At 46.5% G+C, this 27,242-nt stretch overlaps 1 protein-coding gene across 1 annotated transcript in view; it reads right to left on the reverse strand.

Annotated features, from left to right (window-relative positions):
• The window catches only part of LOC138259483 (cytochrome P450 2F2-like), an 883,779-nt gene that overhangs the window by 620,133 nt on the left and 236,404 nt on the right, over positions 1–27,242 (reverse strand). Inside the window, exon 4 of the mRNA XM_069207253.1 lies at positions 13,049–13,198. Coding sequence (XP_069063354.1) covers positions 13,049–13,198 — 150 coding nt within the window. The remainder of the gene's footprint in view (positions 1–13,048; positions 13,199–27,242) is intronic.

Consider the following 27,242-nt stretch of genomic DNA (forward strand, 5'->3'; position numbering starts at 1 on the left):
AATTTGCCCTGAACAATGTGGGGGCACCTTGGCTAGTGCCAGGGTGCCCACACACTAAGTAACTTATCACCCAACCTTTACCAGGTAAAGGTTAGACATATAGGTGACTTATAAGTTACTTAAGTGCAGTGGTAAATGACTGTGAAATAACGTGGACGTTATTTCACTCAGGCTGCAGTGGCAGGCCTGTGTAAGAATTGTCAGAGCTCCCTATGGGTGGCAAAAGAAATGCTGCAGCCCATAATGATCTCCTGGAACCCCAATACCCTGGGTACCTCAGTACCATATACTAGGGAATTATAAGGGTGTTCCAGTATGGTAATGTAAATTAGTGAAATTGGTCACTAGCCTGTTAGTGACAATTTGGAAAGAAATGAGAGAGCATAACCACTGAGGTTCTGGTTAGCAGATCCTCAGTGAGACAGTTAGTTATCACACAGGTAACACATACAGGGCACACTTATGAGCACTGGGGCCCTGTCTGTCAGGGTCCAAGTGACACATACAACTAAAACAACATATATACAGTGAAATATGGGGGTAACATGCCAGGCAAGATGGTACTTTCCTACACCCTCCTATAGTTGAAAGTGCAGTTTTAGGTTTAGCATCCTCAGCCAATTTGATCTGCCAATACCCTGCAGTCAAATCAAAGGTGCTTAGATACTTGGCAGATGCCAGTGTATCTATGAGCTCATCTGCTCTGGGTATAGGGTGAGCATCAGTTTTTGTTACCTGATTGAGACCTCTGTAGTCTACACAAAACCTCAACTCCCTTTTTCCATCTTTTGAGTGAGGCTTTGGTACAAGCACCACAGGACTCGCCCATGGGCTTTCAGAAGGTTCAACCACTCCTAGATCAAGCATTTTCTGAACCTCTTGTTTTATGCAGTCACTGGCATAGTCAGACTGCCTATTGATTTTACTTTCATCAGGCAAGCTGTCTCCAGTATCAATTGTGTGTTCACACCATGATGTGGTGCCTGGCACAGTTGAAAAGAGTTCAGAAAATTGTCCAAGGAGATTTATGCAGTTGTCTTTCTATTCTGCAGTCAGACAATCTTCCAAAACTACTCCCTCCACTAAAGCATCATTTTCAGTGGTGCAAAAGAGATCAGGGAGAGGGTCACTCTCTTCTTCCTGTCCCTCATCTGTTGCCATGAGCAGGGTGAAATCAGCCCTGTCATAGTAGGGTTGTAGGTGGTTGACATGAATCACCCTAAGGGGACTCCTGGCAGTGCCCAGGTCTACCAGATAGGTAACCTCACCCTTTTTCTCAACAATTAGATGGGGTCCACTCCATTTGTCCTGGAGTGCTCTTGGGCCACAGGCTCCAATACCCACACCTTCTGTCCTGGTTGGTACTCGATCAGAACAGCCTTCTGGTCATGCCATTGCTTCTGGAGCTCTTGGCTGGCCTGCAGGTTTTTACTGGCCTTTTTCATGTACTCAGCAATTCTGGATCTTAGGCCAAGTACATAGTCCACTATGTCCTGTTAGGGAGCTTTTAAAGGTTGTTCCCAACCCTCCTTCACAAGTGTTAGTGGACCTCTTACAGGGTGTCCAAAGAGGAGTTCACTCCTTTCTGGGGTACCTCCCTGTAAGCAAAAAGGAGGCAAGGTAACAGGACATCACATCACCTCCTGAGTTTTTCAGGGAGTCCCATTATCATACCTTCGAGAGTTTTATTAAACCTCTCTACCAGTCCATTAGTCTGTGGATGATAAGGAGTGGTGAATATGTAGGTTACACCTCATTCCTTCCACATTGCTTTCAATTATGCAGACATACATTTCTACCCCTGTCTGATACAACCTCTTTACGGAAATCCACCCTGGAAAAGATTCAGAGGAGTGCCTTTGCCACTGCAGGAGCTGTAGTGGTCCTTAGAGGAATTGCTTCCGGATATCTTGTGGCATGGTCCACAACCACCAAGATAAACCTATTGTCTGAAGCAGTAGGAGGGTCAAGGGGGCCAACTATGTCAACCCCTACCCTTTCAAAGGGGACCCCAACCACAGGTAGTGGAATAATGGGAGCCTTTGGTGTGCCACCAGTCTTGCCACTGGCTTGGCAGGTCACACAAGACTTGCAAAAGTCTTTAGTTTCCTCTGACATTCTAGGCCAGTGAAACAGGGGGACAAGCCTTTCCCATGTTTTGATCTGGCCCAAATGCCCAGCCAAAGGAATGTCATGTGCAAGAGTTAGGAGGAACTCTATGTACTGCAGGGGAATGATCAATCTCCTGGCTGCTCCAGGTTTTCGGTCCCTTGCCTCGGTGTACAAGAGGATGTCCTCCCAGTAAACTCTATGTGAGTCACTGACATCCCCATTTTGCTGCTTGACAGCTTGCTGTCTGAGACCCTCTAATGTGGGACAGGTTTGCTGTGCCACACTCAGCTCTTCCCTGGCAGGCCCCCCTCCACCCAAAAGCTCAGCAGTGTCTGCTGCCAGCTCATCTGGTGAAGGTTCTGCACAGGGAGGAAATTCTTCTTCCTCAGCAGGAGAATCATCTGTAGAGAGAGGGATAGAGGGTAGGGATTTACCCATGCTACCCCTAGCTTTAGGGAGCACTTGGTCCATTGTTCCAGGATCCATGTTACCCTTTCCTTTTTGATTTTTGGCCTGAGCCCTTGTCAAAGCAAAAATATGCCCAGGAATGCCGAGCATTGCTGCATGAGCCTCCAACTCCACTTCTGCCCAAGCTGATGTCTGTAAATCATTTCCTAGTAGACAGTCTACAGGTAAATCTGAGGCAACCACAACTTTCTTTGGACCAGTAACCCCCCCCCCCAGTTGAGATTCACAACAGCCATGGGGTGGCTAAGAGTGTTGTTATGAGCGTCTGTCACTTGGTACTGCTGACCAAGTAGGTGTTGTTCAGGGTGGACTAGTTTCTCTATTACCATGGTAACACTGGCACCTGTGTCCCTGTAGGCCTGAACCTCAACACCATTTATTAGGGGAAGTTGCTTGTACTTATCCATATTAAGGGGACAAGCAACCAAGGTGGCCAAATAAATGGCACCTTCAGAGACTAACACAGCCTCTGTGGTCTCCCTAACAAGACCAACCCCAACTACATTACAAATAGTGAGCCCAACTACTCCCTTGGATTGGCTATTTGTATGTTTGCTCCCACCACCACTGCTATTACTAGGGACACTAGAATTTGCAGTAGGGGTTGTGGTAGTGGGAGGTTTGGTGTTTTTCTTTGGGCAACAGGCATCAGTTGTCCAACGCCCTTTGACTTTACACAAATAACACCAAGGCTTTTTAGGTTGATTATTGGAAGAGGATTTGGATCCACCACCCCCACCAGAGGATTTTTGTGGGCCTGATGAAGACTCAGTTTTACTTTTGTCCCCACCCTTGTCAGAAGACTTACCATCCTTCTTCTTGCCATCCTTGTCACCCCCTGTATGAACATTTCTGTTCACTGTTGTTCTGACCCATTTGTCTGCCTTCTTTCCCAATTCTTGGGGAGAGGTCAGATCTGAATCCACTAGATATTGGTCTAACAAGTCAGACACAGTTATTTAGAATATGCTCTCTCAGAATAAGATTATACAGGCTTTCATAGTCAGATACTTTACAGCCATGTAACCACCCCTCCAAGGCCTTAACTGAACAGTCTACAAAGTCTGTCCAGTCTTGTGAGGACTCTTTTCTGGTGTCTCTGAACTTAATCCTGTATTGTTCAGTGGTTAAGCCAAATCCATCCAAGAGTGCATCCTTCAAAACTGCAAAATTGTTAGCATCACTTTCTCTAACAGTAAGGAGCCTATCCCTACCCTTTCCAGTGAAAGATATCCACAATATAGCAGCCCACTGCCTTTGAGGGACCCCCTGTACCATACAGGCCCTCTCAAGTGCAGCAAACTACTTGTTGATGTCATCCCCCTCCGTGTAAGGGGGGACTTTCTTGTGCAGATTCCTGGAATCATGCTCTCTAACAGGATTACTATCAGGAATACTGCTGCTACCACAATGCGGTCCAAACCCCAATCTCTGTCTTTCCTTCTCCAGGTCTAGGGATTCCCTATCTAAGGCCAGCTGTTGCTGTTTAAGTTTCGGTCTGGTCTCTTCGACCCTCAACTTTTTGAGTTCCATTTCTAACATGTTATCCTCAGGGTGGGTGGGTTGGTAATGCTTGGACACAGAAGATAAATTGGAAACAACAGAGGGGGACCTCTCCCTAACTGACTGGACCCTAGCAACTTGGCCTCTAGGAATAAAGACTTCCCTACTGTGATGGGAACCTCCATCACTACCAACATTACTGGGTGTCTTGTTAGATGGCAAATCCTGATCAGAACCCTCCCTACCTTCCTCAAGGAGATCCCCTGAGTCAGATTGGGAACCTTCTATTAACCTCTCATTTGAAGTGCCTGCTTGGGACTCATCATTCACAATAAGCATGTTAAATAGAAATTCTTTGGTAGGGTTCTTTCCTATCACTAAACCTCTTTCTAAACAGAGTCTCCTTAGGCATTTGTAATTCAAATTGTCATAAGTACTATTGACCATTTTAAGAGTAGAATCTACCACAGACATGATAAAAGGAGGTTTAGAGATAGTGAGAAGGAAGAAAAAGTTGCAGAACTTTTTAAAGAACAGAGAAAAAACCTTTTTCTAACTTTTAGAAAACTTTTAGAAGCTTAGAAAAACTTTTCAGAACTTTGTAAAAAGTTTAAGAGGAGAAAAGCAAAACCTTTTGGTTAGGTGTACATACACTGAACTGTTTTGTATATTATTCTCTTATGAAAAGTACACAATGACAAAGTGGTAAGTAGTTACAAGTACTTATCCCACCGCTGCACAACCAATGTAGGAGGCTGGCCTGGCTTGTAGTGGGTACCAGAGGTACTTACATCTTGTGCCAGGTCCAGTTATCCCTTATTAGTGTAGAAGAGGTGTTTCTAGCAGCTTAGGCTGATAGAAGGTAGCTATGGAAAAACAGCTTAGGCTGAACTAGGAGACATGTAAAGCTCCTACTATACCACTGGTGTCATATGCAAAATATCATAATAAAACACAATACACAGAAGTACTAAAAATAAAGGTACTTTATTTTTATGACAATATTCCAAAAGTACCTCAGTGAGTACCCTCAGTATGAGGATAAGATATATACACAAGATATATGTACACAAACCAAACTTAGGTAAGTAATAGCAAGAAAAGTAATGCAAACAGTGTAGGCTCACAATAGGTTGCTATGGGAACACATAGGTATAGGGGCAACACAAACCATAATACTCCAAAAGTGGAATGCGAACCACAAATGGACCCCAAACCTATGTGAGCTTGTAGAGGGTCGCTGGGACTGTAAGAAAACAATGAGGGTTAGAAGAGTAGCCCACCCCAAGACCCTGCAAGGTAGGTGTAAAGTGCACCTACTACCCCCAGAGAGCACAGAACAGAGATAGGGGGATTCTGCAGGAAGAACAAACACCAGCAATGCAACAACAGCGAATTTCCGGAACTGAGTACCTGTAAGACAAGGGGACTAAGTCCAATAGTCGCGACAGTGACTGGAGTGGGCAGGAGCCCAGGAAATGTCAGCTGAGGGTGCAAGGAAGCTGCCACCGGATGGAAGAAGTTAGGAGTTCTGCAAGAAAGAAGAGAGCTAGGGACTTCTCCTTTGGAAGACGGATGTCCCACCTCGCGATGAAGCTTGCAGAAGTGTTCCCACGCAGAAAGACTGCAAACAAGTCTTTTGAGGTGCAAGGATTGCAGTAGAGGTTTTTGGATGCTGCTGTGACCCAGGAGGGACCAGGATGTCGCCACTTGGAGGAGGTGACAGAGGTAGCGCCCAGCAACTCAGGGAGCCCTCACAGAAGCAGGCAGCACCCGCAAAAGTACTTGAACAGGCACTTGGAAGTAAAGTGAACCAGAGTCCATGCGAAGTCACAAAAGGGAGTCCCACGACGCCGGAGGACAACTCAGAAGGTTGTGCACTGCAGGAATTAGTGTCGCGGACCCAGGCTTGGCTGTGCATGAAGGAAATCCTGGAAGAGTGCACAGGAGCCGGAGCAGCTGCAAATCATGCGGTACCCAGCAATGCAGTCTAGCATGGGGAGGCAAGGACTTACCTCCACCAAACTTGGACTGAAGAGTCACTGGACTGTGGGAGTCACTTGGACAGAGTTGCTGAGTTCCAGGGACCACGCTCGTCAGGATGAGAGGGGACCCAGAAGACCAGTGATGCAGTCTTTTGGTGCCTGCGTTAGCAGGGGGAAGATTCCGTCAACCCACAGGAGATTTCTTCAGAGCTCCTGGTGCAGAGAGGAGGCAGGCTACCCCCAGAACATGCACCACCTGGAAACAGTCGAGAAAGCCGGCAGGATGAGGCGATACAAGGTTGCTAGTAGTCGTCTTGGTACTTTGTTGTGGTTTTGCAGGCATCCTGAGCAGTCAGCGGTCGATCCTTTGGCAGAAGGTGAAGAGGGAGACGCAGAGGAACTCTGGTGAGCTCTTGCATTCGTTATCTGAAGAATTCCTCAAAGCAGAGACCCTAAATAGCCAGAAAAGGAGGTTTGGCTACCAAGGAAGGAGGATTGGCTACCAAGAGACGTAAGAGCCTATCAGAAGGAGTTTCTGACATCACCTGCTGGCACTGGCCACTCAGAGCAGTCCAGTGTGTCCCCAGCACCTCTAAATCCAAGATGGCAGACGTCTGGGACACACTGGAGGAGCTCTGGGCGCCTCCCCTGGGAGGTGCAGGTCAGGGGGGTGGTCACTCTGCTTTTATTTGTCCAGTTTCGCGCCAGAACAGGGCTGGGGGATCCCTGAACTGGTGTAGACTGGCTTATGCAGAGATGGGCACCATCTGTGCCCATCAAAGCATTTCCAGAGGCTGGGGGAGGCTACTCCTCCCCAGCCCTCACACGTATTTCCAAAGGGAGAGGGTGTTACACCCTCTCTCAGAGGAAGTCCTTTGTTCTGCCTTCCTGGGCCAGGGCTGCCTGGACCCCAGGATGGCAGAAACCTGTCTGAGGGGTTGGCAGCAGCAGCAGCTGCAGTGGAGACCCCGGAAAGGCAGTTTGGCAGTACCCGGGTATTATGCTAGAGACCCAGGGGTCCATGATCTTAGACATGTTACATGGCCATGTTGGGAGTTACCATTGTGAAGCTATACATAGGTAGTGACCTATGTATAGTGCACGTGTGTAATGGTGTCCCCGCACTCACAAAGTCCGGGGAATTTGCCCTGAACGATGTGGGGGCACCTTGGCTAGTGCCAGAGTGCCCACACACTAAGGCCCGTATTTATACTTCTTTTGTGCCGCATTCGCGTCGTTTTTTGACGCAAAAACAGCGCAAACTTGCAAAATACCATTGTATTTTGTAGGTTTGCGCCGTTTTGCGTCAAAAAGCGGCGCTAAAAAAAGTATAAATACGGGCCTAAGTAACTTTGCACCCAAACTTCACCAGATGAAAGGTAGACATATAGGTGACTTATAAGTTACTCAAGTGCAGTGGTAAATGGCTGTGAAATAACGTGGACGTTATTTCACGCAGGCTGCAGTGGCAGGCCTGTGTAAGAATTATCAAAGCTCCCTATGGGTGGCAAAAGAAATGCTGCAGCCCATAGGGATCTCCTGGAACCCCAATACCCTGAGTACCTCAGTACCATATACTAGGGAATTATATGGGTGTACCAGTATGCCAATGTGAATTGGTAAATTTAGTCACTAGCCTGTTAGTGACAAATTTGGAAAGCAGAGAGAGCATAACCACTGAGGTTCTGGTTAGCAGAGCCTCAGTGAGACATCAAGCATCACACAGGGAACACCTACAGGGCACATACTTATGAGCACTGGGGCCCCCAGTGACACATAGACTAAAACAACATATATACAGTGAAATATGGGGGTAACATGCCAGGCAAGATGGTACTTTCCTACAGCATGGTTTAATGGGCTGCCACATGCCTGTAACAACAAGCCCGATCACCCATAAAAAGGAGACCAATGTGCTGACACTCTTTTAGGTGTGTAGTATAAGCAGCAGTATGTGCCTTACAAACGTTTTATGCCAGTGAATGCATGAAGTTGGCTGCTAAAACTGAATTGACTAAAGTTACTAAAGCTTGACCAATCCTTTCTACACAGGGCTTTTAAATGAAGCTTTTTTTTTTACATTTTGGCATGGTGCTCTACTTTTATGAGGCAAAGGAGCGCCAAAAGCAAGCCCGTCTGCACCCGTCCTCACCCGTATGGCGCCCGTAATTATGCCAGTTTACCTACACTTATAACTCTTTGCAGCTGGAAACTCTCTGGCTCCTGATCTAAACGTGCTGTCGCAACTCCCTGGATCCAGGGTAGGGAGAAGCAAAGTGTAAGTCATGCGCTTTCTCTCTAAATAAAGTGACCATGTGTAACTTTATTGTGTGAAACTCCCTAAATCAAGTCAGTATGTGTAACTTTAACCAGAATGTGGCAACAGTAATGAACCTCTGGATGTTCAGCTTGAACTGCTATTCACTGGTATCCCACTATCCAAAATTTCATGAATTTTCTCATCAGATTTTGGACATGTTGTTTGTTACAGCGATCTGGCTTAATCATCTCACTAACCCGGAAGTGGCTTTAGTACTCCCAGACGGTTATAAAATCTATAGCTGCGATAGGAAAAGGGCAGGAGGCAAGGATAGCCATACTAGTGAAAGATGTTTATTCATCTTCATTGAAATCTTTTAATGCCCCAGACTGTGAAAGTGTTCCAATTTTGATAGAGGTAAATACACATTTTACTTTCTCTGGAGTATTAATGTATAGACACCCCCAGTCTCAATATGGATTTTCAGGAAACGTCTATGGAGAGTATCTCACCTCCTGAGCTGAAATTTGCTAATTTCAACTAAGTCAGTGGTCTGAATTTACATTTCAAGGCACAAACCTCATCTCAAATCTCCAGCTTGCTTCAAGATTTAGAAGTGATTGAATTCATTCAATTAGTTAAGAGTCCCACACATGAAGCTGAGCATCTGCTGGACCTGGTGTTTTCCAATTTAGTCTATTGAGATGTGCTCACTTTGGTTCTGGTGACCTGGTCTGATCACTATGCTGTCCTGGTAATTTGGGCTGTGCAACCACTAACAATTCATTAAGATGGTAGAATACACAGGCAGGCAATGATAATGGTAAATCTAACAGGCTGCCTGAAGACAGTATTACAAGGGTAGGCCCTCATATTACTGAGGTGATACAGAATACTACGTCCTTGATAAATTTGGCACTTGATGTACATACTGATCATGGTTAGGGAGGTTAAACCGAAGAAGAAGCAACACGGTCCCTCGTTCAATGAACAGATAACCACTCAAAAAAACAGAGCTGAAAGGTGCTGGGGCGCACCTGGAGGAAACAGTATGCTGCTAAAGATAACAAGATTTACTGTGCTGGTATCAAAATTTAACACAAAATGATAAAAAAAAGTGCTTGATCTAACTACTTTACTATGAAAATTGAAGAGATTTATGCTGTTGAGCAGGAGTTAATGAAGCCAGGGCAAGGTCTGCTCAGTTAGAACGGGTTATTCCACCTAATATCTGTTTAGAAGAATTTGTGCTAGTAGATCTAGATGAGTTGCAAACTCTAAGATCTAAAATAAAATCTGATCTCTGGCTAATCCAGCAAGGCCAGAGTTTTTAAAAAGAGCAGACTCAGTCTTCTTCCCCACATTTCTTAAATTAGTAAATTTATATATTTCAACTATGAAAGTGATTAGCAACTGTAACCATGCAAAAGTGCTTCCCTCTTTAAAAAAACAATTTCGATCAAACTCTATTTGAGAATTAACAGGCAATTTCCCTTTTGCCATCAATGGCAAAAGTGGCAGAAAAACATTCAAATAAACAACTGACAAAATACCTGGAGGAACATCAATCATTCCATCCTTCCCACACAGGCTTCAGGCAGTTTCATAGCACTACTTAAAGTGACTGAGAAGATGCAGCAGATACTTGATGAAGAAGGCTCAGCAGTTCTAATTTTACAAGATCTAAGTGCAGCATTTGATACTATATCCCATAAGGTCATCTCGGGTAGTTTATATGAGACTGTGAAATATGGGAATGCACTGGCTTCGCCCACCTCATATCTGGAAGATTGCTCCTTCCCTCCATTTGCTTCTACTAAGAGCCACCTTGGATTTGGGATCCCACAAAGCTCCACCTTAACTCTCACTCATGTCAATATTTATGTCAGACCTTTAACAGCAATTGTGGAGTTCTTTGGTCTTTCCTTAGCATCATATACTAATGACACACAACTGGTTCTATCGCTGTCCTCTGATGAGAGGGGAACCATTTATTTAAAAGCTGTATGACCGCGGTGACTCACTGGATGCATTTGAGATACCTGAAACTAAATGCCAAAAACACAAAATATCTCCTGTACAGTAAGCACTGCAGTCTGTGTACTGGGGTCCTCACTGGTGGTCGAAATGTTAGGAAGAACCATGAAACACAAATCTGAAGCAAAAAATTTGGTAGTCTCAGTAGATAATACATGGCCTTGGAAACACTAATTAAAGCACTGACATCTTGCTGTTTCATCCTGCTACAGAGTGTGAAGAAAATTCAAGATTCTTTTCTCCCCATCAGTTCAAAAGACGATTATTCAGGCCTTGATTATGTCATGCCTAGATTACTGGAGTGTTCTATATTTGGACGCCGATATGCTAGAAAAGATTCAAAATCATTCAGAAGTCAACTGCGAGGCTTCGACACTATGTGCCACAAACTCAAACTGTGGTTCAGCAATTCCGTATTTTACTACTGAGAAGCGGATGCACTTTAAGGCACTATGGGCCAGATGTACAAAGTCATTTTGCATTTCTTAGCCGTCCGAATAGGTATTTCGGGCAGTTAAGAAATGCAATACATCCTTTTCTCATGTACAAAGGTCCTTTAGGATTCGCAAATTCTACCTTGTAGAAATCGCAATTGATGATTCCCAGAATAGGAAATGTAAATAGGGATTCCCTATTTGCGATTCCTATTCTGATGTACAAAGCATTTCCTAAATGTGACTTGGTGGCACCAGGTTCAGTTTAAAATAAGCACGCCTAAGTGCTTTTTTTAAATTGTAATAGAGCATGCACATGCTCCTTAGGCATATGTGTGCTCTACAGGTGCACCCCTATTTTTGTGGTGCACCAAGGGGGGCCTTTTGCCCTTTGCCATCCCTGGTTTTGCATTTCCTAAGCAGTGATTTATTAATAAGGAATCACTATTTAGGAAATGCAAAATCGGCCCATTGACCAAATGCAATGGGATTTCTTAACACAGATATACTAATAGCGATTCCTACTTTGTAGGAAACACTATTAGGAAATCAGTATCTCTGTACATAGAGTTTTGGATTTCTTAAATAGCGATTTCTATTAAGTTGCTATTTAAGAAAAGCAGAATTGCATTTTTGTTAATATGGCCGCATGTGTGGTGCACAGAGTCTTCTGTGAAAGAGGTGCACAGAGCCTACATTACCTGATACAATCATACCATCCAATCAGGGTGTTGAGATCGGTGAAACGTAGCCTAGCAGTGATTAGACACTTTAAGAGGGCAAGGCAAGGAGAAGAAGCCACATTCTGATTGTGATTCCATGCAAATCGCAATTCCAAATGTAAGAAACTCAATTTTGTTTCTTTTGCGATTCCCAGTGGGTTGCAAATAAACCTACCTCATTAATATTAACGAGGTATGACACAATTTACGACCCACTGGGAATTGCAAAGATTATAGGGATGGTGGCCTGCTGGGGACAGCAGACCACGTCTATGATTGCTTTAAATAAAGCAACTTTTTTTTTTAAACGCAGCCCTTCAAGGAAAACGGAATGCCTTTAAAAAGAAAAAAATGAAACATTGCAGTTTCATTTTTTAAGAGTAGGCAGTGGTGGACCACTGCCTGCTCTTAAAAAACGTTTTTGCATGCATTCACAAAGGGAAATGGGTCCCTTAGGGGGGTGGGTTACCCCACTTTAAAATTGGTGCTAACAAATTTAAAATTGGTGCTAACTGCAATTGTTTTGCGACATGGCCACAAAACAATCATACATACCATTCAGATTCGGTATTAGGAAGGGATGGCATGAACACGCCCCTTCCTAACACCGAATTACAAAACCCAAATTGCGACTCTGTAACAAGTTACCGAGTCACAATTTGGGCTTTGTGCATCCCAAAAAGCATTTTTCTAGCCTCAAACGGGGCAGTTCCTGCCAGTCAGCCCATTTTCAACTAGCAAAATGCTTTGTACATGTGGCCCAAGTTCTTTCCGAGCACTGATGTCTTACTTGTGGAATAATCTCCCAAGTCACTTGAGAGCAGTGTCTAATCACTTCGGATTCAGGGAGCAGCTTAACACCTGATTGTTCCAGCTGTAAGCTTTGTTCTCTTCTGCTATCTCTTCTTTGCTCTAGGAAACTGCATGGTATACATTTTTAACATAACATAACATAACATCACATTGTAAACGGGCACACAAGAACATGAATAAAGTTAAATTTAAGAGGGGCACATGAGCAGAGACACAAAGTAGGCGTCACCACAAAGCCTAGCACTACACTGTCACTAATCAGACCTGCACTAGGAGAGCTGTTCTACTAGTCCCCAACATTGCACTAGCAACTGCCACCATACAAGCCTCTCTTCACCTCTATGTCTCATCACAAGATTACAGACTTATACCATTACCTTGTTTCCCGAACCACTGAACTAGCTAATCCCACCACAATTCTAAAACCCCTCACCAAACTACCACACCCGCACTGGATTCCCAAGCAATGCACTACTAATCACCAAACAACGATACGATCATCATTGCACTGACATTCCTACTGTACTGCACTGATCCCAGCCACACAAACCATTCTGCCTCCCTATTAAAATCAATAAGGCATGATGGCATGCTCGACATACAAAAACATTTCAATATAAAAATCTAGACTTATTTGCAACCCCTTCCTGTTTTATTTGGACAGTTATTGGTTGGGGTTGACAGTGATGTTGCACTACATTTGTAATAACCAACCTTTTGTTTCTCTAAAGAATTTAATTAAAAATTGGACTTCTTCCTGGATTCGATCCTCCATAGTGCCCTTCCCCATTCCAAACTGTCCCAAAACGGAGACTGCGAATCGGCGTAGCTGCTTCCATTTCTCCCCGTTGCTGAAGGCCATTTCTGAAAATGTAAGAGAACGGGATGAATTCACCAGTTGACATTAGGCACCTAATGCAGCCTAGAAATGTTATTGAAATGTTATAAATGTTATTTATCATGTGGTATGCAGGGGCGGCTCCTCCATTCAGGTGGAGGAGTGTTGCCCTGCCAGCAGCGGCAGCTGAAAACCTTTTCAAGAAAACAATAATAAACTCTGTTTTACACGTTGGACATGTTTCTCAACCGAAGGGGACATTGTCCATCTCCTATGGGAATGTCCACAACTTACTTCATTCTGTTGTCAAGTAGAGTCAATATGCAGAGACATGCTACATATGAGAGGCCACCTGGCAGCACAAAATGCCCTGCTACACAACGTAGATAAATTCTCACACATATCTTTTTAACAGACATGATGGCTAGCATCAGAAATGACCACTGCAAAAAGGTTCATCCTTAGGCTTTGAGGGTCAAACAATTGCCCTGAGAAAGGCACATGACAGCAGGAGGTGTGTAAAATAGCCTCCTAGGCCGTGTACTAGCCAGCCTCAACGATCAGCCTGCCAAGCTTCTAGAAATATGGGGAAACTTAAAAAACAACCACTAGCTCAAAGGAACTCTCTGGGGAACACACCTGCTGTCCAAGCAGAGTTGATATGTTGAATCTGAGGGTGAATTGTATGGCAATTAGTAGGAGACAAATAACATTATGACATGGTTACTATGCAAGTTCATTATTCAGAGTTCATCTTAGAGGGTGGAGGTGTAGAGGTATATGTAGGAGGCTGGACTGGCTTGTAGTGAGTACCAAGGGGTACTTACACCTTGCACCAGGCCCAGGTATCCCTTATTAGTGTATAGGGTGTCTAGCAGCTTAGGCTGATAGATAATGGTAGCTTAGCAGAGCAGTTTAGGCTGAACTAGGAGACGAGTGAAGCTCCTACAGTACCACTAGTGTCATATGCACAATATCATAAGAAAACACAATACACAGATATACTAAAAATAAAGGTACTTTATTTTTATGACAATATGCCAAAAGTATCTCAGTGAGTACCCTCAGTATGAGGATAGCAAATATACACAAGATATATGTACACAATACCAAAATATGCAGTAATAATATTAGAAAACAGTGCAAACCATGTATAGTTACAATAGGATGCAATGGGGACACATAGGGATAGGGGCAACACAAACCATATACTCCAAAAGTGGAATGCGAACCACGAATGGACCCCAAACCTATGTGACCTTGTAGAGGGTCGCTGGGACTGTAAGAAAACAGATAGGGTTAGAAAAATAGCACACCCCAAGACCCTGAAAAGTGAGTGCAAAGTGCACTAAAGTTCCCCAAAGGACATAGAAGTTGTGATAGGGGAACTCTGCAGGAAAGACACAAACCAGCAATGCAACAACAATGGATTTCCAGTCGAGGGTACCTGTGGAACAAGGGGACCAAGTCCAAAAGTCACAAACAAGTCGGAGATGGGCAGATGCCCAGGAAATGCCAGCTGTGGGTGCAAAGAAGCTGCTACTGGACAGTAGAAGCTGAGGATTCTGCAGGAACGATAAGGGCTAGAGACTTCCCCTTTGGAGGATGGATCCCCCACACCGTGGAGAGTCGTGCAGAAGTGTTTTCCTGAAAAAAGACCGCCAACAAGCCTTGCTAGCTGCAAGTCGTGCGGTTAGCATTTTTGGATGCTGCTGTGGCCCAGGAGGGACCAGGATGTCGCCAATTGCGTCTGGGGACAGAGGGGGCGTCGAGCAAGACAAGGAGCCCTCTCAGAAGCAGGCAGCACCTGCAGAAGTGCTGGAACAGGCACTACGAAGAGGAGTGAAACAGTGCTCACCCGAAGTTGCACAAAGGAGTCCCACGCCGCCGGAGGACAACTTAGGAGGTCGTACAATGCAGGTTAGAGTGCCGTGGATCCAGGCTTGGCTGTGCACAAAGGATTTCCGCCGGAAGTGCACAGAGGCCGGAGTAGCTGCAAAAGTCGCGGTTCCAAGCAATGCAGTCTGGCGTGGGGAGGCAAGGACTTACCTCCACCAAACTTGGACTGAAGAGTCCCTGGACTATGGGAGTCTGTAGGAGGCTGGACTGGCTTGTAGTGAGTACCTAGGGGTACTTGCACCTTGCACCAGGCCCAGTTATCCCTTATTAGTGTATAGGGTGTCTAGCAGCATAGGCTGATAGATAATGGTAGCTTAGCAGAGCAGCTTAGGCTGAACTAGGAGACGAGTGAAGCTCCTACAGTACCACTTAGTGTCATATGCACAATATCATAAGAAAACACAATACACAGTTATACTAAAAATAAAGGTACTTTATTTTTTATGACAATATGCCAAAGTATCTTAGAGTGTACCCTCAGTATGAGGATAGCAAATATACACAAGATATATGTACACAATACCAAAAATATGCAGTATAGTCTTAGAAAACAGTGCAAACAATGTATAGTTACAATAGGATGCAATGGGGACACATAGGGATAGGGGCAACACAAACCATATACTCCAAAAGTGGAATGCGAACCACGAATGGACCCCAAACCTATGTGACCTTGTAGAGGGTCGCTGGGACTATTAGCAAATAGTAAGGGTTAGAAAAATAGCCCACCCCAAGACCCTGAAAAGTGAGTGCAAAGTGCACTAAAGTTCCCCAAAGGACATAGAAGTCGTGATAGGGGAATTCTGCAGGAAAGACACAAACCAGCAATGCAACAACGATGGATTTCCAGTCGAGGGTACCTGTGGAACAAGGGGACCAAGTCCAAAAGTCACAAGCAAGTCGGAGATGGGCAGATGCCCAGGAAATGCCAGCTGTGGGTGCAAAGAAGCTGCTTCTGGACAGTAGAAGCTTAGGTTTCTGCAGGAACGACAAGGGCTAGGGACTTCCCCTTGGGAGGACGGATCTCGCACGCCATGGAGAGTCGTGCAGAAGTGTTTTCCTGCCGGAAGACTGTCAACAAGCCTTGCTTGCTGCAAATCGTGCGGTAAGGGTTTTTGGAGGCTGCTGTGGCCCAGGAGCGATCAGGATGTCGCAAATTCCGTCAGGAGACAGAGGGGATGTCGAGCAAGACAAGGAGCCCTCTCAGCAGCAGGTAGCACTCAGAGAAGTGCCAGAAACAGGCACTACAAGGATGCGTGAAACGGTGCTCACCCGAAGTCACACAAAGGAGTCCCACACCGCCGGAGAACAACTTAGGAGGTCGTGCAATGCAGGTTAGAGTGCCGTGGACCCAGGCTGGACTGTGCATAAAGGATTTCTGCCGGAAGTGCACGGAGGCCGAAGTAGCTGCAAAAGTCGCGGTTCCCAGCAATGCAGTCTGGCGTGGGGAGGCAAGGACTTACCTCCACCAAACTTGGACTGAAGAGTCACTGGACTGTGGGAGTCACTTGGACAGAGTTGCTGGATTCAAGGGACCTCGCTCGTCGTGCTGAGAGGAGACCCAGGGGACCGGTGATGCAGTTCTTTGGTGCCTGCGGTTGCAGGGGGAAGATTCCGTCGAACCACGGGAGATTTCTTCAGAGCTTCTAGTGCAGAGAGGAGGCAGACTACCCCCACAGCATGCACCACCAGGAAAACAGTCGATAAGGCGGCAGGATCAGCGTTACAGAGTTGCAGTAGTCGTCTTTGCTACTATGTTGCAGTTTTGCAGGCTTCCAGTGCGGTCAGCAGTCGATTCCTTGGCAGAAGGTGAAGAGAGAGATGCAGAGGAACTCAGATGAGCTCTTGCATTCGTTATCTAAAGTTTCCCCAGAAACAGAGACCCTAAATAGCCAGAAAAGAGGGTTTGGCTACCTAGGAGAGAGGATAGGCTAGCAACACCTGAAGGAGCCTATCAGAAGGAGTCTCTGACGTCACCTGGTGGCACTGGCCACTCAGAGCAGTTCAGTGTGCCAGCAGCACCTCTGTTTCCAAGATGGCAGAGGTCTGGAGCACACTGGAGGAGCTCTGGGCACCTCCCAGGGGAGGTGCAGGTCAGGGGAGTGGTCACTCCCCTTTCCTTTGTCCAGTTTCGCCCCAGAGCAGGGCTAAGGGGTCCCTGAACCGGTGTAGACTGACTTATGCAGAAATGGGCACCATCTGTGCCCATGAAAGCATTTCCAGAGGCTGGGGAGGCTACTCCTCCCCTGCCTTCACACCATTTTCCAAAGGGAGAGGGTGTAACACCCTCTCTCTGAGGAAGTCCTTTGTTCTGCCTTCCTGGACCAAGCCTGGCTGGACCCCAGGAGGGCAGAAACCTTTCTGAGGGGTTGGCAGCAGCAGCAGCTGCAGTGAAACCCCGGGAAAGGCAATTTGGCAGTACCCAGGTCTGAGCTACAGACCTGTGGGATCATGGGATTGTGCCAACTATGCCAGGATGGCATAGAGGGGGCAATTCCATGATCATAGACATGTTACATGGCCATATTCGGAGTTACCATTGTGAAGCTACACATAGGTAGTGACCTATATGTAGTGCACGCATGTAATGGTGTCACCGCACTCACAAAGTCCGGGGAATTGGCCTTGAACAATGTGGGGGCACCTTGGCTAGTGCCAGGGTGCCCACACACTAAGAAACTTAGCACCCAACCTTTACCAGGTAAAGGTTAGACATATAGGTGACTTATAAGTTACTTAAGTGCAGTGATAAATGGCTGTGAAATAACGTGGACGTTATTTCACTCAGGCTGCAGTGGCAGGCCTGTGTAAGAATTGTCAGAGCTCCCTATGGGTGGCAAAAGAAATGCTGCAGCCCATAGGGATCTCCTGGAACCCCAATACCCTGGGTACCTCAGTACCATATACTAGGGGATTATAAGGGTGTTCCAGTATGCAAATGTAAATTGGTGAAATTGGTCACAAGCCTGTTAGTGACAATTTGTACAGAGAGAGCATAACCACTGAGGTTCTGGTTAGCAGAGCCTCAGTGAGACAGTTAGGCACCACACAGGGAACACATACATATAGGCCACAAACTTATGAGCACTGGGGTCCTGACTAGCAGGGTCCCAGTGACACATAACAAACATACTGAAAACATAGGGTTTTCACTATGAGCACTGGGCCCTGGCTAGCAGGATCCCAGTGAGACAGTGAAAACACCCTGACATACACTCACAAACAGGCCAAAAGTGGGGGTAACAAGGCTAGAAAGAGGCTACTTTCTCACACAACCCCCCCCCCCCAAACGAAGGACAATAAGGCTAACCTTGGCCAGTTGAGACTTTATTGTCTAAGTGGTGATAAGTAGAGAGTAGCTCTGCAATAGACTGGTTACTCCCTTTATCATCCACTATATGGTTACTTCCCTGTGGTGATGTAAACCACCCTGTTTGTAGTTTTTTAGCTAAGCAACAATGTGAAGATGTATTTTCAGAGTTTCTATCAGTAAGTTTTAGTTTAGAGCAGTGGGAATTGTCCACTGAACTTATTTGTAGTGATGGAAATGCCAGACAGGGCTGCTGTCTCAGAAAAGCCATAGCTGGGCAAAAACTTTGTCCATATGGCTGGAAGAGAGAACAGGGATGCTGTTTCTCTTGAGTTGGAGCAGGGCAGGGATGCTGTCCTATGAGCTCCACACTAGGGCAGGGATGCTGTCATAAGGGTTGTGAGGCAGTGCAGGGTTTCTGCACTAAAGTTTCCCTGGGAGGGTTGGAGGGATGCTCCATGTTAACTAAAATGGTGCTCTTTTTCTCACCAATGTTAGTTATCCCACAGAGAGGTACTTCTACCTCAGGGAGTCCAGCTTTGCTAGCTGATGATTCCCTTGGAACAGGTGCCACACCAGGAGAGGTTTCTCCCACCACAGGAATGGTAGGGTGGTTAGGGGATACTGTGATACCCTTTTTACATGTTGATGGAGAGGGATCCTGAGTTTTCAGGCCTTCTCTCCTTTGCTTTTTCATTTCAGTAGAAATGACAGGGAACAATTCCTCAGGGATGCCCAGCATGGCTGCATGGGCATAAAACTCTACATCAGCCCAACCTGAGGCCTCTAGGTCATTACCTAAGAGACAGTCTACAGGTAAGCTAGGTGATACCACCACCTGCTTAGGGCCAGTAACTCCACCCCAACTAAACTGAATTATAGCTAAGGGACGAAACTTAGTGGAGTTATGGACATCAATAATCTTATACTGTTGTCCAATGATGTGTTGTTCAGGATGCACTAGGTTTTCAGTCACCAAAGTGATACTGGCACCTGTGTCCCTGTAGGCCAAGGCCTCAACACCATTTATTGAAACTGTCTGCCTGTACTTATCCATTGTAAGGGGACAAGCAGCCAGTGTGGCAAGGCCAATGCCACTAGGTGTGACAGAAACTGTCTTGGGACTAACTACCCCAGTTTCTATTATGGACCCATAAGTGAACCCAACTACACCCTTAACTTGACTGTTGCCAGCAATCCCACCACTAGTACCACTACTGCTAGGGGCACTAGAGCTTGATGTATTAGTGGTGGTAGGCTCAGGGGGTTTACCTGGACAGGACTTATCCCCTGGCCTATGGCCTCTGTTTTTACACACAAAGCACCAAGGCTTTTTAAATTGTGTAGGTTGAGAAGAAGAGGAAGAATTTGTTTTATCCCCACCCTCTGAAGAGTGTTGAAAGATTTGAGGTGGGATCTTTGGTTTTACCCTTATCTCCATGCTTATCTTGAGATTTTTCACCATCTTTCTTCTTGCCATCTTTGTCACCCCCTGTATGAACATTTCTGTTCACCCTTGTTCTGACCCATTTGTCTGCCTTCTTTCCCAATTCTTGGGGAGAGGTCAGATCAGAGTCTACCAGGTACTGGTGCAACAAATCAGACACACAATTATTAAGTATATGCTCTCACAGGATTAAGTTATACAGGCTGTCATAATCAGTAACTTTACTGCCATGTAACCACCCCTCCAAGGCCTTCACTGAATGGTCAACAAAGTCTACCCAGTCTTGTGAAGACTCCTTTTTGGTCTCTCTGAACTTCATCCTGTACTGTTCAGTGGTTAAGCCATAACCATCTAGGAGTGCATTCTTAAGAACTGTAAAATTATTGGCATCACTTTCTTTCACAGTAGGGAACCTATCTCGACCCTTTCCACTAAATGATAGCCATAGGATAGCAGCCCACTGCCTTTGAGGGACATCCTGTACAACACTGGCCCTCTCAAGTGCAGCAAACCACTTGTTAATGTCATCCCCCTCCTTATAAGGGGGAACTATCTTGTGCAGATTCCTGAAATCATGCTCTTTTGCAGGATGACTATGGGGAATACTGCTGCTGCCACCATGGGTTTCTAAACCCAATTTCTGTCTTTCTTTCTCTACTTCTAAAGACTGTCTATCCAAATCCAGCTGTTGCTTCTTGAGCTTCAGTCTGGTTTGTTCCACTCTCAATCTATTGAGCTCCCTTTCTAACAATCTGTCATCAGGGTGGGTGGGTGGGAAATTCCTTGAAACAGAAGTATGGTGAGAATGTACAGAAGGAGAACCATCCCTTACAGAGGGCATCCTAACAGCTTGGTTAACAGAAACATCACTTCTACTATGATGTGAAGGAATACTCTTGCTATGATGTGAGACAACACTATCGGTATGATGTGACTCTACATCAGTACCAACTATGCTAGGCTGTCTTGTAATGGGCAGGCTAGGAAGTTTCTTTCCTGACTCTTTTTCTAGGGGTGTCCCTGGATCAGATTGTGAACCATTAGCTACTTTTTCAACAGATGGGGCACCTCTAGCCTTATCCTGTTCTATAAGCATGTTAACCAATAGTTCTCTGGGGGATTCTTCCCTACACTTAAACCTCTTTCTATGCAGAGACTCCTTGCTCCTTTCCAGCTAAGGTGATCATAAGCAAGTTTGGACAGATCAACAGTTTGGCCCGTGCCAGACATTTTAGACAGTGTTTAAGTGAAAGAAAAAGTGAAGAAAAAGTTTTTCAGAACTTTTGGAAAGACAGAAAAAAAACTTTTGAAACTTTTTAAGAACTTTTAGAAAGTTTAGAGGTACTTTTCAGCACTTAGAAAAGAGTGAAAAGAGGAAATGCAAAACTTTTTGGTTAGGTGTACATACACTGAACTTGTTTTGTATATTTTTCTCTTATGAAAAGTACAATGACAAAAGTGGTAAGTAGTTACAAAGTACTTATCCCACCGCTGCACAACCAATGTAGGAGGCTGGACTGGCTTGTAGTGAGTACCAAGGGGTACTTACACCTTGCACCAGGCCCAGTTATCCCTTATTAGTGTATAGGGTCTCTAGCAGCTTAGGCTGATAGATAATGGTAGCTTAGCAGAGCAGCTTAGGCTGAACTAGGAGACGAGTGAAGCTCCTACAGTACCACTAGTGTCATATGCACAATATCATAAGAAAACACAATACACAGATATACTAAAAATAAAGGTACTTTATTTTTATGACAATAGGCCAAAAGTATCTCAGTGAGTACCCTCAGTATGAGGATAGCAAATATACACAAGATATATGTACACAATACCAAAATATGCAGTAATAATATTAGAAAACAGTGCAAACCATGTATAGTTACAATAGGATGCAATGGGGACACATAGGGATAGGGGCAACACAAACCATATACTCCAAAAGTGGAATGCGAACCACGAATGGACCCCAAACCTATGTGACCTTGTAGAGGGTCGCTGGGACTGTAAGAAAACAGTTAGGGTTAGAAAAATAGCCCACCCCAAGACCCTGAAAAGTGAGTGCAAAGTGCACTAAAGTTCCCCAAAGGACATAGAAGTCGTGATAGGGGAATTCTGCAGGAAAGACACAAACCAGCAATGCAACAACAATGGATTTCCAGTCGAGGGTACCTGTGGAACAAGGGGACCAAGTCCAAAAGTCACAAGCAAGTCAGAGTTGGGCAGATGCCCAGGAAATGCCAGCTGTGGGTGCAAAGAAGCTGCTACTGGACAGTAGAAGCTGAGGATTCTGCAGGAACGACAAGGGCTAGAGACTTCCCCTTTGGAGGATGGATCCCCCACGCAGTGGAGAGTCGTGCAGAAGTCTTTTGATGAAGAAAGACCGCCAACAAGCCTTGCTAGCTGCAAGTCGTGTGGTTAGCGTTTTTGGATGCTGCTGTGGCCCAGGAGGGACCAGGATGTCACCAATTGCGTCTGGGGACAGAGGGGGCGTCGAGCAAGACAAGGAGTCCTCTCAGAAGCAGGCAGCCCCCGCAGAAGTGCCGGAACACGTACTACGAAGAGGAGTGAAACAGTGCTCACCCGAAGTTGCACAAAGGAGTCCCACGCCGCCGGAGGACAACTTAGGAGGTCGTGCAATGCAGGTTAGAGTGCCGTGGACCCAGGCTTGGCTGTGCACAAAGGATTTCCGCCGGAAGTGCACAGAGGCCGGAGTAACTGCAAAAGTCGCGGTTCCCAGCAATGCAGTCTGGCGTGGGGAGGCAAGGACTTACCTCCACCAAACTTGGACTGAAGAGTCACTGGACTGTGGGAGTCACTTGGACAGAGTTGCTGGATTCAAGGGACCTCGCTCGTTGTGCTGAGAGGAGACCCAGGGGACCGGTGATGCAGTTCTTTGGTGCCTGCGGTTGCAGGGGGACGATTCCCTCGACCCACAGGAGATTTCTTCGGAGCTTCTAGTGCAGAGAGGAGGCAGACTACCCCCACAGCATGCACCACCAGGAAAACAGTCGAGAAGGCGGCAGGATCAGCGTTACAGAGTTGCAGTAGTCGTCTTCGCTACTTTGTTGCAGTTTTGCAGGCTTCCAGCGCGGTCAGCAGTCGATTCCTTGGCAGAAGGTGAAGAGAGAGATGCAGAGGAACTCTGATGAGCTCTTGCATTCGTTATCTAAGGAAATCCCCAAAGCAGAGACCCTAAATAGCCAGAAAAGAGGGTTTGGCTACTTAGGAGAGAAGATAGGCTAGCAACACCTGAAGGAGCCTATCAGAAGGAGTCTCTGACGTCACCTGCTGGCCCTGGCCACTCAGAGCAGTCCAGTGTGCCAGCAGCACCTCTGTTTCCAAGATGGCAGAGGTCTGGGGCACACTGGAGGAGCTCTGGGCACCTCCCAGGGGAGGTGCAGGTCAGGGGAGTGGTCACTCCCCTTTCCTTTGTCCAGTTTCGCGCCAGAGCAGGGCTGAGGGGTCCCTGAACCGGTGTAGACTGGCTTATGCAGAAATTGGCACCATGTGTGCCCATGAAAGCATTTCCAGAGGCTGGGGGAGGCTACTCCTCCCCTGCCTTCACACCATTTTCCAAAGGGAGAGGGTGTAACACCCTCTCTCTGAGGAAGTCCTTTGTTCTGCCTTCCTGGGCCAAGCCTGGCTGGACCCCAGGAGGGCAGAAACCTGTCTGAGGGGTTGGCAGCAGCAGCAGCTGCAGTGAAACCCCGGGAAAGGCAGTTTGGCAGTACCCAGGTCTGAACTACAGACCTGTGGGATCATGGGATTGTGCCAACTATGCCAGGATGGCATAGAGGGGGCAATTCCATGATCATAGACATGTTACATTGCCATATTCGGAGTTACCATTGTGAAGCTACACATAGGTAGTGACCTATATGTAGTGCACGCATGTAATGGTGTCCCTGCACTCACAAAGTCCGGGGAATTGGCCCTGAACAATGTGGGGGCACCTTGGCTAGTGCCAGGGTGCCCACACACTAAGAAACTTAGCACCCAACCTTTACCACGTAAAGGTTAGACATATAGGTGACTTATAAGTTACTTAAGTGCAGTGAAAAATGGCTGTGAAATAACGTGGACGTTATTTCACTCAGGCTGCAGTGGCAGGCCTGTGTAAGAATTGTCAGAGCTCCCTATGGGTGGCAAAAGAAATGCTGCAGCCCATAGGGATCTCCTGGAACCCCAATACCCTGGGTACCTCAGTACCATATACTAGGGGATTATAAGTGTGTTCCAGTATGCCAATGTAAATTGGTGAAATTGTTCACTAGCCTGTTAGTGACAATTTGTACAGAGAGAGCATAACCACTGAGGTTCTGGTTAGCAGAGTCTCAGTGAGACAGTTAGGCACCACACAGGGAACACATACATATAGGCCACAAACTTATGAGCACTGGGGTCCTCACTAGCAGGGTCCCAGTGACACATAACAAACATACTGAAAACATAGGGTTTTCACTGTGAGCACTGGGCCCTGGCTAGCAGGATCCCAGTGAGACAGTGAAAACACGCTGACATACACTCACAAACAGGCCAAAAGTGGAGGTAACAAGGCTAGAAAGAGGCTACTTTCTCACAGTATAGCTGTATAGTTATTCACATATATGTGTTTATTCATGCATCCAATGACGGCAGTTTAAAAAAAGATGAGTTTATGGTTGCTCAAGGTGGAGACATTCACTACACCACAGGCCTGGCCCTGGGCTATTAGACAGAGGTACACACACAACATACACATATGGCATTGACATGCCCCATAAGGGGAAAGCCAGGAGTATGTGACCTACATATAGTAATGGTTCGGGCAGAAAAAGGACTAGTGGCCTGGGCTGTAGGGTCTGGATTTGGAGTGATAAGAAGTTATAGAAGATGCACATACATGAATAAGATTGTGCTATGTGACACAGGGATGATGATAAATAATGGAACCATACGGTTGGCCCAAGTCAGGAGGAATGTTAGTAGTTGATAGGATTTGCCTATGTGCAGCAAAATCTTTACCACTGGTGTCATATGCACAATATCATAAGAAAACACAATACACAGATATACTAAAAATAAAGGTACTTTATTTTTATGACAACATGCCAAAAGTATCTCAGTGAGTACCCTCAGTATGAGGATGCCAAATATACACAAGATATATGTACACAATACCAAAAATATGCAGTAATAGCAAAAGGAAGTAATGCAAGCAATGTAAAGTTACAGTAGATTGCAATAGGAGCACATAGGTATAGGGGCAACACAAACCATATACTCCAAAAGTGGAATGTGAACCACAAATGGACCCCAAACCTATGTGAGCTTGTAGAGGGTCGCTGGGACTGTAAGAAAACAGTGAGGGTTAGAAAAATAGCACACCCCAAGACCCTGAAAAGTAGGTGTAAAGTGCACCTATAACCCCCAGAGAGCACAGAAGTCGTGATAGGGGGTTTCTGCAAGGAAGACCATCACCAGCAAAGCAACAACAGTAGATTTCCAGACCTGAGTACCTGTGAAACAAGGGGGCCAAGTCCAAGAGTCGTGACAATGTCGAGAGTGGGCAGATGCCCAGGAAATGCCAGCTGAGGGTGCAAAGAAGCTGCCACCGGATGGTAGAAGCTGTGGATTCTGCAAGAACGAAGAAGGCTAGAAACTTCCCCTTTGGAGAATGGATGTCCCACGTCGTGAAGAAGCTTGCAGAGGTGTTCCCACGCAGAAAGACCACAAACAAGCCTTGCTAGCTGCAAGGGGCACGGTTAGGGTTTTTGGGTGCTGCTGTGGCCCAGGAGGGACCAGGATGTCGCCACTTGGATGAGGAGACAGAGGGGGCACCCAGCTAGTCAGGGAGCCCTCACAGAAGAAGACAGCACCCGCAGAAGTACCGGAACAGGCACTTAGAAGAAGAGTGAACCGGAGTCCACCCGAAGATACAAAAGGGAGTCCCATGACACCGGAGGACAACTCAGAAGGTTGAGCACTGCAGGTTAGAGTGTCGGGACCCAGGCTTGGGTATGCAGGAAGGAAATCCTGGAAGAGTGCACAGGAGCCGGAGCAGCTGCAAATCACGCGGTACCAAGCAATGCAGTCTAGCGTGGGGAAGCAAGGGCTTACCTCCACCAAACTTGGACTGAAGAGTCACTGGACTGTGGGAGTCACTTGGACAGAGTTGCTGAGTTCCAGGGACCACGCTCGTCGTGCTGAGAGGGGACCCAGAGGACCGGTGATGTAGTATTTTGTTCCCTGCGGTTGCAGGGGGAAGATTCCGTCATTCCACTGGAGATTTCTTCAGAGCTCCTGGTGCAGGAGCATGCACCACCAGGAAACAGTCGAGAAGGCGGCAGGAGAAGAGATACAAGGTTGCAGTAGTCGTCTTTGCTACTTTGTTGCGGTTTGGCAGGCGTCCTGAGCAGTCAGCGGTCGATCCTTTGGCAGAAGGTGAAGAGAGAGATGCAGAGGAACTCTGGTGAGCTCCTGCATTCAGTATCTGAAGAATTCCCCAAAGCAGAGACCCTAAATAGCCAGAAAAAAAGGTTTGGCTACCTAGGAAGGAGGATAGGCTAGTAACACAGGTAAGAGCCTATCAGAAGGAGTCTCTGACGTCACCTGATGGCACTGGCCGCTCAGAGCACTCCAGTGTGCCAGCAACACCTCTGTTTCCAAGATGGCAGAGGTCTGGAGCACACTGGAGGAGCTCTGGGCACCTCCCCTGGGAGGTGCAGGTCAGGGGAGTGGTCACTCCCCTTTCCTTTGTCCAGTTTCGCGCCAGAGAAGGGCTGGAGGATCCCTGAACTGGTGTAGACTGGCTTATGCAGAGATGGGCACCATCTGTGCCCATCAAAGCATTTCCAGAGGCTGGGGGAGGCTACTCCTCCCCAGCCCTAACACCTTTTTTCCAAAGGGAGAGGGTGTAACACCCTCTCTCTGAGGAAGTCCTTTGTTCTGCCTTCCTGGGCCAGGCCTTGCTGGACCCCAGGAGGGCAGAAACCTGTCTGAGGGGTTGGCAGCAGTAGCAGCTGCTGTGAAACCCCGGGAAAGGCAGTTTGGCAGTACCCGGGTCTGTGCTAGAGACTCGGGGGATCATGGAATTGTCTCCCCAATACCTGAATGGCATTGGGGTGACAATTCCATGATCTTAGACATATTACTTGGGCATGTTCGGAGTACCATTGTGACGCTATACATAGGTAGTGATCTATGTATAGTGCACACCTGAAATGGTGTCCCCGCACTCACAAAGTCCGGGGAATTTGCCCTGAACGATGTGGGGGCACCTTGGCTAGTGTCAGGGTGCCCACACACTAAATAACTTAGCACCCAACCTTCACCAGGTGAAGGTTAGACATATAGGTGACTTATAAGTTACTTAAGTGCAGTGGTAAATGGCTGTGAAATAACATGGACGTTATTTCACTCAGGCTGCAGTGGC

The sequence above is a fragment of the Pleurodeles waltl genome, chromosome 9 (assembly GCF_031143425.1).
Source record: "Pleurodeles waltl isolate 20211129_DDA chromosome 9, aPleWal1.hap1.20221129, whole genome shotgun sequence".
Lineage (NCBI taxonomy): Eukaryota > Metazoa > Chordata > Amphibia > Caudata > Salamandridae > Pleurodeles > Pleurodeles waltl.